General features: G+C 39.6%; 1 protein-coding gene across 1 annotated transcript in view; it reads left to right on the top strand.

Annotated features, from left to right (window-relative positions):
* PDHX (pyruvate dehydrogenase complex component X) overlaps positions 1–12,089 on the top strand; it is a 67,354-nt gene that overhangs the window by 26,115 nt on the left and 29,150 nt on the right. The window contains exons 4-5 of the mRNA XM_058663179.1: positions 8,711–8,910; positions 11,726–11,824. Of these exons, the coding sequence (XP_058519162.1) occupies positions 8,711–8,910; positions 11,726–11,824 (299 nt within the window). The remainder of the gene's footprint in view (positions 1–8,710; positions 8,911–11,725; positions 11,825–12,089) is intronic.

The following is a 12,089-nucleotide window of genomic DNA, read 5'->3' as shown; positions in this document are numbered from 1 at the left end:
TCCACTGCTTTCCTAGTTGCAGTAGCAGGGAGCAGGGTTGGGAAGTGATGTAGCTGGGACTTGCACTGGTGACTATTTGGAATGCCAGCCCACAGGAAATCTCCTTTTTCTCCCTTGCCCCCTTTTAGGCCACGAAATGTTTTATTTTTGACATTCTGACTTGTCAGACTTCCTGTACTAGTCATTTATAAAAGTAACAGGTTGAGAACACCTTGGCATAACTAAAGTTAACTTTCTTGGAGAAAATGAGAATTAAAACCTAAAATGTTAATACCTTTATAACTGGGAAAATAGAATTAGTCATACCAAGAGTAATTTCCTTAACTAATATATGCAGTGATTTAATAAGTAAAAATATTGCTTCAATTATCATAGTTAGGAAACTCAGCAACGTTTACTATTGGCACACTGTGTTCTTGGCCCTAGTTTATGATTGGTTAGTTGTGAAAGTTTTCCAGCATTGATCATGTTTTCCAGTTAGTTGCTTTATAATGCATTTCAAATCGCTAACCCTGTCTGTGTGTCTTAGTGCCTGTTCATCTGGTTATCAAGTGTCAGACAGGAGAGGGATAACAACTGTGATTGCACAGCTATTCCTGGCCAAAAAGCTAACATGTCTATTTTAGGGCATTGTGACTATATTATTATTTCATGTGCTTTTTGGATACTATGAATAAGAGTGTATTCATGTCGCTGTATCTGCAATTTTTTCAGGAGAAGACTGGAGAAAAATGTTAAAGTTGCATTACTAATCTGTGTGTCTTTGTAGCTTATTATTATTATTAAACTTTTTGGAAAGACAGTGACAGAGATCCCCCCCCCATGCCTGCAGCAGCAAAGGCTGAGACAGGAACTCAATCCAGATGACCCGTGCATGGCAGGGATGCATGTGCCAGAGCTGTCATCTGCTGTCTAGATCACCAAGTGTGCATTCTCAGGAAGCTAGAATTGGGAGTAGAGCCAGGACTTAAAACACAAGAACTCTGATATGGGTTATGGCTGTCCCAAGCAGTGTCTTAAGTGCTAGCCAAATAAATGTCTATCTCTAATGCTTTTGTAATTTCATCTTTCTAACACATTTCAACCCCCACTGCCACCACAATTAGCAAAAAGAGTTGCAACTTTACCTTTAGCATCTTTTTCTTTCATTGGAAATAAGTTCCCATAATGACTTTTATAGGAATGCGTGCAAGATATTTTTACTTTAAAAATCTCAGGGGCCAGCGTTGTCATGGATTGTATTAAGCCTCTGCCTGCAGTGCCAGGTTCCCACATGGAAACTGGTTCAAGTCCTGGCTTCTTTTCTCATTTAGTTCCCTGTTAATGTACTCGGGAAAGCAGCAGAAGATGGTCCCCTGCACCCATGTGGGAAACTCAGATGAAGCTTCTGGGTTCTGACTTTGTCTCGGCCCAGTTCTGGCCACTACAGTCATTGGGAGAGTAAGTCATCATATGGGAAGATTGATCTTTCTCTAATTCTGCCTTTCAAATACATCTTAAAGAAATGACAGAGTTGGGCCCGGCATGGTAGCCTACGACTAAAAGTCCTCACCTTGAATGCACCAGGATCCCATATGGGCACTGGTTTTAATCCCAGCAGCCCCACTTCCCACCCAGCTCCCTGCTAGTGGCCTGAGAAAGCAGTTGAGAATAGCCCAAAGCTGGACCCTGCACCATGTGGGAGACCCAGAAAAGGCTCCTGGCTCCTGGCTCCTGCCTTTAAATCGTCTGTGCTCTGGCCGTTGCGGTCACTTGGGGATTAAATCAGTGTATGGAAGATCTTCCTCTCTGTTTCTTTTCCTCTCTATATATCTGACTTTCAATAAAAATGGAATAAACCTTTTTAAGAAATGACAAAATTATTTAATTGAGCCAAAGGAAACAATCACCAAAGTAAAAAAGCAACTAACAGAATGGGACATCTTTGTTCACTACCCAAGAGACAAAGGGCTAATTTCCAGAATATACAAAGAACTCCAGAACAACAGTAACATCAGAACAAACCAACCAGTCAAAAAATGGGCACAGGAAATGGGCAGACACTTTACAAAGGAACAAATTCAAATGGCTAATAGACACATGAGAAAATGCTCAAGCTCTCTGGCAATAGGGAAATTAAAATAAAAACAACATGGAGATTCCACTTAATGCTAGAAAGAATTGCCCACATGCAGAAAACTACCAACAATACCTGCTGGTGAGGTTGCTGGAAAAAAGAACCCTACTCCACTGCTAGTGGGATTGCAAGCTGGTGCAACCACTATGGAAGTCAGTATGGAGAACACTTAGGCAATTAAAAATCCAGCTACCATATGACACAGCAATACCACTGCTAGGAATATGCTGAAGAGAAAGCAACAGTATGCTACAAGAGAAAGCAACATGCACCGCAGTGTTCTTTGCAGCAGAATCAACAATTGTGAAAACATGGAAAACACCTAAATGCCCATTAGCAGAGGACTGGATAAAGAAACTGGTTCTTCTACATTGTGGAATACTACTTGGCTATTAAAAAAAAATGAATTGCAGTACTTTGTGGCCAAATGGGCCAAACTAGAGACCATTATGCTAAGGGAAATGAACCAGTCCCAAAAGGTCAGATATCATATGTTTGCTCTAATATAAGATAATATGATGTTATAACTAGGAATATTACATGTGAATCTTACTCTGTGTCACTTCATACTTTATACCTTCTGTAATAAGATTTTCTGATGTAATTCACTAATCAACCATCCATAAGAGACTGATTATTTATAATGGTCATTGTCCCTTTTATCACTGTTATTGGTACTGCCCATAAATAACAAAGATCTAGTCCTTCACTGTGGCCCTGGGATACAAGAATGAATTCACAATGGAATGACTGACAGTCTCCTACATGGTTGGGAGGCACTCCAGTGACAGCATGATGAACTTGGGAAAATTCATGAAAGACACCCGTTGTGAGACCGGAGGGGAGAACGGGGGGGGGGGGGGGGGGCGGGCACTTGGGGGAGGGGGAAGGGAGACCCCAGTGCTAACTAAACTGTATCAAAAACAATTTAAAAAAAGGTGAAGGATGCTATAAAACTAAACCACTAAAGCCATCAATGTGAAAACAATAATGTTTAGCCCACATTTTCAAAAGGACTAAACATTAGACAGTTTTGCTCTTCTTTGAAATTGAATTCCATAGTCCTTGTATTTGTATATTTTCTACAGTCTCATTATTTTCTTTGTTGTCTCATAGTTTTGTATCTTACATATCACTCTAAAAATGAAATATTTATTCTATTAGAACCAGAAGAGACTTTTTGGTGCTAACGCTACTTACAAAGAACAGTTATTATCTATGTAAATAATTCTATGACTTATTTCCTATTTATTCAGTTAATGGGAGTTTTAAGGTTCCCTTTTAGTTATTGGAAAATTACCATGCAGAAGCTGTATTAATTATAGAAATAGAGATCAATTCATCAACTTAATCTAAAATTTAGTACTTGTTTTCCTCTTCAATGATTGCAGAAGCTGTATTAATTATAGAAATAGAGATCAATTCATCAACTTAATCTAAAATTTAGTCCTTGTTTTCCTCTTCAATGATTCTATTTTGCCTGCTTTTTTATACCATAAATTCACAGAGGAGTAACACAGGTTATATTAAAGGATAAAAGCATGTTAAAGCTATGCAGTTGTCTAAACCATGATAGACAGCTGTACTGCTGTGATGTAATTAGTCAGCAGTGTGACCCAGCTCATTGCTACAAAGGTGTGTATTCTGCTAATAGTCACTAAATAGCTCTGAAACTGATTTTAAAGAATAAATATATGCAAATCATTGCTGAACTTATTTTATTATTGTTTTAAGAATTGTCTATTTAAAAAGCAGAGTTGTAAAAGGAGAGAAAGGGAGATCTTCCATCTGTTGTTTCACTCCCCAAATGGCTGTGACAGAGTTGAACCAAGCCAGAGTCATGAGCTAGGAACTTCTGGGTCTCCCACATGGACACAGGGACCCAAAAACTCAGGTCATCATCCCCTATTTTTCCAGGCACATTAACTAGGAGCTGGATCAGAAGTGGAGCAGTTGGGTCTGGAACCTGTGCCTTCAGGTGGAAGTTTAACCCTCTGCCTCACCGCAGACCCCTTATTTTTAATGTTATAATTAAAACATACAATTTATTCGTGCTTTCAATGGAGTGAATCCCCTGAAAGCATTTCTTTGTTGGACTGTACTGCTGTAGATATTTTTTGGCTTCACTTGGCGTCTCATATTCCTGGGTACCCACATAGAAGAGCTTTCGTAGACTGTATTTGATGATGTATGCCAACCCATCAGTGCATCGCTGGCACGGGGGTCCCATGCGAGACACTTCAGCCAAGGGATGGGTTCCAGCCTCTGTGAGTATTTTCCAAAAATGGTTATTTACACCTGTGTGCCTCATGTGGACTAGATTAGGGAAAAGCCAGGCTGGGCTGATTATTCCTACTGGTGCAAACAAAATTAGAGTGGGTGAGGATTGTTTGGGCTTAGCCACAGCATCAGCTGGCAGAAGCTGGCACTGGGGGCTAATTCTGTCAAGTCAAACCGCAGGACTACCTGGAGAGTGCATGATCCGGGAGTGGAGAGGCCTGGGAGGGAAATAGTGGGCTTCTCCCTCTTGGGCTACCATTCCCACGGGAGGGCACGAAAACTAGGACAGGGGCTGGGGTGGCTAGACAGAGGCACCCAACAGCATCTGTGTGGGTTGCATAGTGGAGCTGGTTAGATGGAACTAAGCTTTAATACCCATTGACATGTACGAGAGCCGAATGGGGTGTGGGACAGACTGGACTACTGCTACACATACTGGCAAACCAAGGTAGGGGGCGGGCCTGGTGGGGTTATTATGGGTCGCTCCAACTAGGCTGCAGCTCCCACTGGTTTATGCCAGGGCTGAGTATGTGCTGGGCAGAACCAGGCTGGACTGCAACACCCATTGGTTCCAGTGGAAGTCGGGGCTGAAGACAGAATCAACCCAGCAATTGCAACCACTAGTTGATTGGGGCAATGGACTGTGCCGAGCCCTGTACTTGCTAGTACATACAAGAATCTGGTCTGAGAACACTTCAGATGGGGTTTCTTTGGGGATCTCCCCAATCGAAATGCTGGACTCAGAACCCTAACCAAGAAAAGACAGAAGACAGAACAAGTCAATCAACCACCTCAGCTATATGTTGGCAGCGAAATACTGGGCAAACGGAGACTCTATGCTGGACTATGTCAATCAGTGGATTCTTCGAAGACCTCTTCGTGCTTGGAGTGGCAAGATTGGCAGCAATTCATAACTGGTGAACCTTCAAAACCACTTGAGCAAGAACCTCGGAGCATGCCCTACATCCGGGACCTGGGGTGGGTGGAAAACTGGGTGGACCTTCTCCCTTAATATCCCCCTTTAAACATGAAGGAAACAATACGGAAATAATAGTCTTACCCACTTCCTTATAGCCCTTGAACCTTTTTACCGTAACTAACTATGTAAAGATTGTGAAAAATATAATAAAAAAAGAAAAAAGAAATAAAAAGGGAAATTTTAAAAAAAAATGGTTATTTAGAGGTCTGATCACTTCTTGCATGTTGCCGTTGACTCCAGTGCTGCCAGGTATTGGACATGCAGGGCTTTGGACATATGCTTCCAGCCCTTAGCCAGGCAACTCCTCTCTAGTCTAATTTTGATCCTTCTTGAATATTTTGTTTTAAAAACCCGTAACTTGAAAACAGTGGGTGGAGCTTACAGCACAGCAGGTTAAAGCCACCACTAGAACACCCATACCCCATATCCTGTTTGAGTCACAGCTACCCTGCTTCCAGTCCAACTCCCTGTTACTGCTCAATGCAGAACAGAAGCTGAGTGTTTTAGTCCCAGCCACCTGCATGGGAGAGCTGGATGGAGTTCCTGATTCCTGGATGTTGCCTGGCTCACCCTGGCTGTTGTGTGTGCCAATTTGAAGAGTAAATCTCTCTCTCCCTCTCTCTCTCTTATTCTCTTTTTTAGATAGATTGATAGATATATAGATAGGAAAGGGATGGGAACCACCACAGCAACAATAATAGTATTTTTAACATTGCTAGATGCCAAGCATTATTTTAAATGCTTTACATAATAACTCATTTATTCCTCATAACAACACTGAGAAATAGGTACTATTGTTATTTGTTTTGCAGATCAGGAAACCAGCATTTTGAGGTAACTTTATTATGGTCATATTACTCATAAAGAGCAGAGCCACCATTGAAACCCAGAAAGCCTTCACACACTTGGCAGGGAAGGCTGATTCTGTGAAAGACTCGAGATTCAGTGTTTTAGCATTGATGAGCTATTAATTAACAGGGCTGAGTGCAGCACTCCATCATTTAATGTGAAGACATCATTGACACAGGAGGATGCCAGGTGCTTGGGAAAGCCTTGGATATTTGAGAGGTCCTCAGACTCATATGCTTGGGAGAGCAGAAAATGTCAGTGGTGCTAACTCTGACAGAATCAGGAGGCACCCGTTAGCTTCTGTTATGTATTCCATTTGTGTAAAGATCTATCCTTAGAAATTATCTATTGTATTGTAGTTGGATATTATGCTTCATAGTACCATTTTTTATGGGCAGGAAAATGTGAATAATGAAAAATAAATTTCATTTGGTATTTGATACAGTAAAAATAAAGATAATAAATGTCAATTGTTGCCTACTGTATAACTGTCAATGTCATGCTAGCACAGTATATATGGAATTGTTGTTTATTATTTATAATAAATTAAACAAGATGAAAAATCTGTCAGATCAGTGTAATGTCTGACTCAGATTTCAGAAATATGTTGACATTTTGAAACAAATTTTTAAAACATTTAATTGATTAATTAATTAATTATTGCAAAGTCAGATATGCAGAGAACAGCGGAGACAGAGAGGAAGATCTTCCATCCGTTGAAGCACTCCCCAAGCCACTGCAATTTCAGTGTAGGCCGCAACTGTGCCAATCCAAAGCCAGGAACTACTTCTAGGTCTCCCACGCAGGTGCAGGGTCCCTAGGCTTTGGGCCATCCTGACTACTTTTCCAGGCCACAGCAGGGAGCTGAATGGGTAGTGGGGCTGCCAGGATTAGAACCAGTCTCCATATGGGATCCTGGCGCATACAAGGCGAGGATTTTAGCCACTAGGCCACCTTGTCTGGCTCTTAAAACAAAATTAAAAAAAAAATTTTTTTCATTGGAATCATGGTCATTTGTACTTGAATATTGGTCCTGTTTCTGAACTTTAAAAGAGTTTGTTCAAGTAGACCTCATGTCACTTAATGTTTCCTTTTTCTACCTTTTTCTTTTAAGGGAAACTAATCATTTCACTTACTTTTGAATTAGCAATTCATATGTAGGTAATAAAACTCTTAGAAGAAGAAAATCTATTAGCCTGGTAATAATCTTAACTCATGTTCTTGAAATAAGAAAAAAAAAGTCACTGGAAAACTTTTTATTATCTGACAAAAAACTAAGCAGCTAAAACTTTCTTGAGTTTTGTAGTAATTTTCCACAGCTTGTAATTCACTCAATATCTTTATATGCCCACTTCTTAAATATATTTTGCTTCATCAAAGCCTTGTTCTTATTCTTCTCCTTCGGCAATTAGTAAAAGTTTCTGACCCCAAGAACATCTGCCTTATTATTGTAGGAATAGCAGGCACACTAATAAACATCAAAATTAATGCTATTCTGAAATGTCAAACTCATTGTAGGAGTTAATTCTTTGTAATTATTGTATTAGTGAATATCCAATAGCCTGTTATTCTATTACTCATTAGTTACATCTATAATGAACTTTTTGGAGTAATTGAAAGAGAATAATAGAGAGTTTCCAGAATGACATTTTCTTCCAGAACTGAATATACAATACCTTTGTATGAAGACTTCCTAGGGACTGATTTTTATGAGTAAATTAGAGTCAGCCTTTCTATATAAATTAATGCTGGTGAAATGCTTAAATATATTTAGCTTAAAACCATCTGTGGCTTTATTTAGGTTTTTAATGTCATTATGTCTGGAAAAAATTTTTGATTAGTTGTGCCACCACCATGTTTTTGATGTATTTATGAAAAGCTTGTGAGATTTTATTTCTTGGGTTTTGTAAATAGATATTCAGATAAAGAATTAAATACAAATGTGGAGGTTAAAATATGCTTAACATTAACCAGATTAACTGATTCTATCTGTATAATAGAATTCTGTTTTCAGAACCCAAGATTATTGAGAAGATTTTGCTTTAAATTAATTTTAGTAGGTCAGACTAATTTGGAGAACTTACTTCCTGTGAGCTTGAAGATCTGAAGCCGTGGTTTGGGAACTCTGTGGGAAATACAAGTGCCTGAGATATATATCCACAGGCACACTCTCTGAATATGCCTTAACTGACATCCAGAAGATGTCAGAGGTGCTGACAGCTCACATATTTGAAGGCTGTCAGAAAGAGAGGCAAGATGATTAGCTTAGTTCTTTTCTTTAAGGAGGTAGCATTGGTAACTGGACAAGGGAGATTGGTGAAGGAAGGTTTAAGTGGAAGAAGGTGGCGGATTGAAGGCAAGTTGTTTCAGAATCGGCTTTAGCTCAGATTAAGAGATCTTTATAACCAGTGCAGAATTATTCAACGAAAGAATGAACCACTTGTGATCATGGGCCTCTCCGCCTGTATTTTCTTTTTGAAATACAGGTTGAAGAAGGAACTAAAAACATACGGCTTGGCTCACTAATTGGTTTGATTGTTGAAGAAGGAGTAGATTGGAAACATGTTGAAATTCCCAAAGATGTGGGTCCTCCACCACCAGCTGCAAAACCCTCTGTGCCTCCCTCCTCCCCAGTTCCACAAACTTCCACGCCTGTCAAGAGGGAACACACGCCAGGATCCCTGCAGTGAGTATGTTTATTTGGATGATAATATTTGTTTTTCAAATTATTGTGGTAGTTTTTAGTGTATTGTAATCATTACATGTTTCTGCATTAAGTAGGGAATTATTGGTCTTTTTTTTTATTAGGATGCTGAGACCTAGAAATGATTCTTTTACTATCCCTGTTCATTCAGTAAACCAATAGTTATGAACATTTGCTATGGTTTAGGTGACCTGAAAGTCTTGCTTACTCAGTGGGAAACAACCTAATCTGCCACAGTGTGCATGAATAAGATTTTAGAATTCCAGAACAGAAGGCACACTTCACATCATATACCACACTTCACATCGGGTTCCCATTCATGGAATTCTAGTGTATCGTGAATTCCAGTTTCAGATATATCAATGATATAAAGGGGACTAGCCTTTTAACATGCATCTCTTTTTTAAAAGAAAGTTTTGCTTATTAAAATGTACTTATTGAAAGGCAGAGAAACAGGGAAATTTTTCATCTACTAGTTCATTTCCCAAAGCCTGCAGTAGCCAGGACTGTGCCAGGTTACAGCCATCAGCCTGGACTCCCCTCCTGGTCTCCCACATGGCTGGTGCTAAGCCTTTGGGCCAAAATACACAGACATCCCAGGAGCATTATCAGAAAGCAGTAACAGAAGCAGGGAAGCCCTATCAGGACCTGAACTGTCCCCCTGGGATGAGATGTCAGCGCTGCAATACCACTGTGCTGTGCCCTAACTTGATTTTTCTTCAGACTGTTCTGTATTTGAGTTCTAACAGATTAGAACTCAGTTTTGTCTTGTTGCATTGTTTCCTGGAGCTTTGCGTGGTTTCAACTGACAGGTTCCACAAATTCTGACAAATTTCATAGTTTCATTTTAATGTCCCTATAAATTAGGCACAATGACTTTTGTAAGAAAGTTCTTCATAGAGAAAAGATCTAGTAAGAAATGCTTTTGAACTTATTTACAAATTCAGATCCTTGCGTTTTTTCAACCTTTTCCCCTTTAGTTAACTGTTGCTCTTGTCAGCCAAAAATTCAGTGTTGTTGACATACTGATTTTAAACCTCCTTTGCCATTGAGAAGTATTTGTGACTCCAAAGGCTTTGCTGCTTTTCTTGTGGTTCCTTGACCCTGGGAACATTGTGTACCCAGTGCCCCATCAGCTCCGCCCGTGGAGGTAATAGCGTGTGGTCTGTTTCTGTCGAGCTCAGACATCCTCAGAGGCGGATGAGTCAGGCCCTGCTGTGTAGCTTACAAGGTGACTGACCAATGCCTCTGCATAGTTGGCTCACATAGTGATTTAATACTTTAAAATTGATTGGATACCAGCTAATTTTATTTTTATTTTTTTAATTAAAATTTCCATTTTCTCAAAGAATCCAAGGATATAATAACTTTGACCCTATGTCAGCACGGACTACATTCCTGAAATCCAGCAAGTACCAAGGTGTTCCTGTTCATTCATTTAGTTTTAAATGTCTAGACGTAGTCTGGTTTTGCTCATTTTTGTATACTGACAGTGCAGTTCTCGGTGTTTGCTGCTTGGCTTTACAAGTCTTGATGGAAGAGTAGGAACTTAGTGCTCATGTGACTTTGAGTGTGTCCCAGCTGGCTTGTCTACAAAGTCAGTATTATCATTATTGCCATTGTTTGTTCTGAAGGACATATAAATGTTCTTTCATGTGAATACTAAGGTCTTTCAAGAATATGAAGAATATGGCTCAGCAGCAAAAAAACAAACTACAATTTTAAAACTGAGTAAAGAACTTAATCAGGCATTTCTCCCAAGAAGATAAACAGATGTGCCCAACACTTGAGCAGACACCCAGTATCACCAGTCACTAAGGAAATGCCCGTCAGAACCGCATTGAGACACTCCCTCACACCTACTATTGTAACTGTTATTCAAAAACCCCCAAAATATAACAAGGCCTGGTGAGGATGTGGAAAAATTAGAAGTCTTATGTCTTGCTGATGGAAAGTGATGCAGCTATGTGGAAAACAGCACATCATTTCCTCAAAAAATTTTAAAAATAGGTTTACCATGTCATCCAGGAATTCAGTTTATGGTTATATACTGAAAATATGTGAAAGCAGAGACTTGAAACATTTATTCATCAATGTTCATTTCAACATTATTCACATCAGCAAAATTCCGCATACAGCCAGTGGTGGGCTATTCAGCCTTCTGAGGGAGGGATTCTGGTATGTGCTATATCCAGGGTGAACCTGGAAGAAATTATGCTGAATAAAGTAAGTCAGTGACAAAAGAACTTGTGAAGTGCTGAGAGCAGTCAAACTGGGAGAAACATAGAACAGAACCGTGGTTGCCAGACGCTGCGAAAGGAAGGCATGGAAAGGTATTTCTTGGTGAATCCAGACCTTAAGTTTTGGAAGACAAAGTATCTCTGGTGGTAGCTGCAAAGCAGTAGTTGTTTATAATGCCACTGAACTCTACACCTAAAAATGCACAGAATGGTGAAACTTGGTGTAGTTTGCTGCAATGAAAAAATATGAAAGAATAATAATTCTAGTTAGTTCTGTGTGTGTGATGAGTAGCCCTGTACAAGGTAATTCCTCAAAAGTCAAGTTCTTTAGTACTTACTACTGAAAGGCTCTTTTGAAATGCTAAATAGACTGTTAAAATGTTTTGAGAATAAAATAAACCAAATTAGAGATTATTTTAACTGTGATAATCACTAGTCACTTTGTTTTAATTGCAAAATTCTGGTTCTCTGATTATCAGCATAACTATTGGCATTTACATAGTTTTGAATCAAGAGTAACTGTTGTTTCCATTAATCTTTCTGTTTTGTTCTCTTAGGTTGCGTTTAAGTCCAGCTGCCCGCAATATTCTGGAGAAATACGCACTGGAAGCTACCCAGGGCACAGCGACTGGGCCTCGGGGAATATTCACTAAAGAGTAGGTATTCGCTCCTTAAATAAATTAACCAATTCTATTGTTTGCTATGATCATTTTCTGAAAGTTTTTTTTTAATATATTCATTTTTATTGAGAAGTCATATTTACAGAGAGGAAACTCTTCTGTCCATAGATTCACTCCCCAAGTGGTCACAGTGGCTGGAGTTGAGCCAATCTGAAGCCAGGAGCCAGGAGGTTTTTCTGGATCTCCCATGTGAATGCAGGGTCCCAAGGCTTTGGGCCATCCTTAGCTACTTTCCCAGGCC

This window comes from Ochotona princeps, chromosome 4 (assembly GCF_030435755.1).
Source record: "Ochotona princeps isolate mOchPri1 chromosome 4, mOchPri1.hap1, whole genome shotgun sequence".
In the NCBI taxonomy this organism is placed as follows: Eukaryota; Metazoa; Chordata; class Mammalia; order Lagomorpha; family Ochotonidae; genus Ochotona; species Ochotona princeps.
Note: the sequence above shows the minus strand (reverse complement) of the source record. Positions and strands in the feature narration are given on the sequence as shown.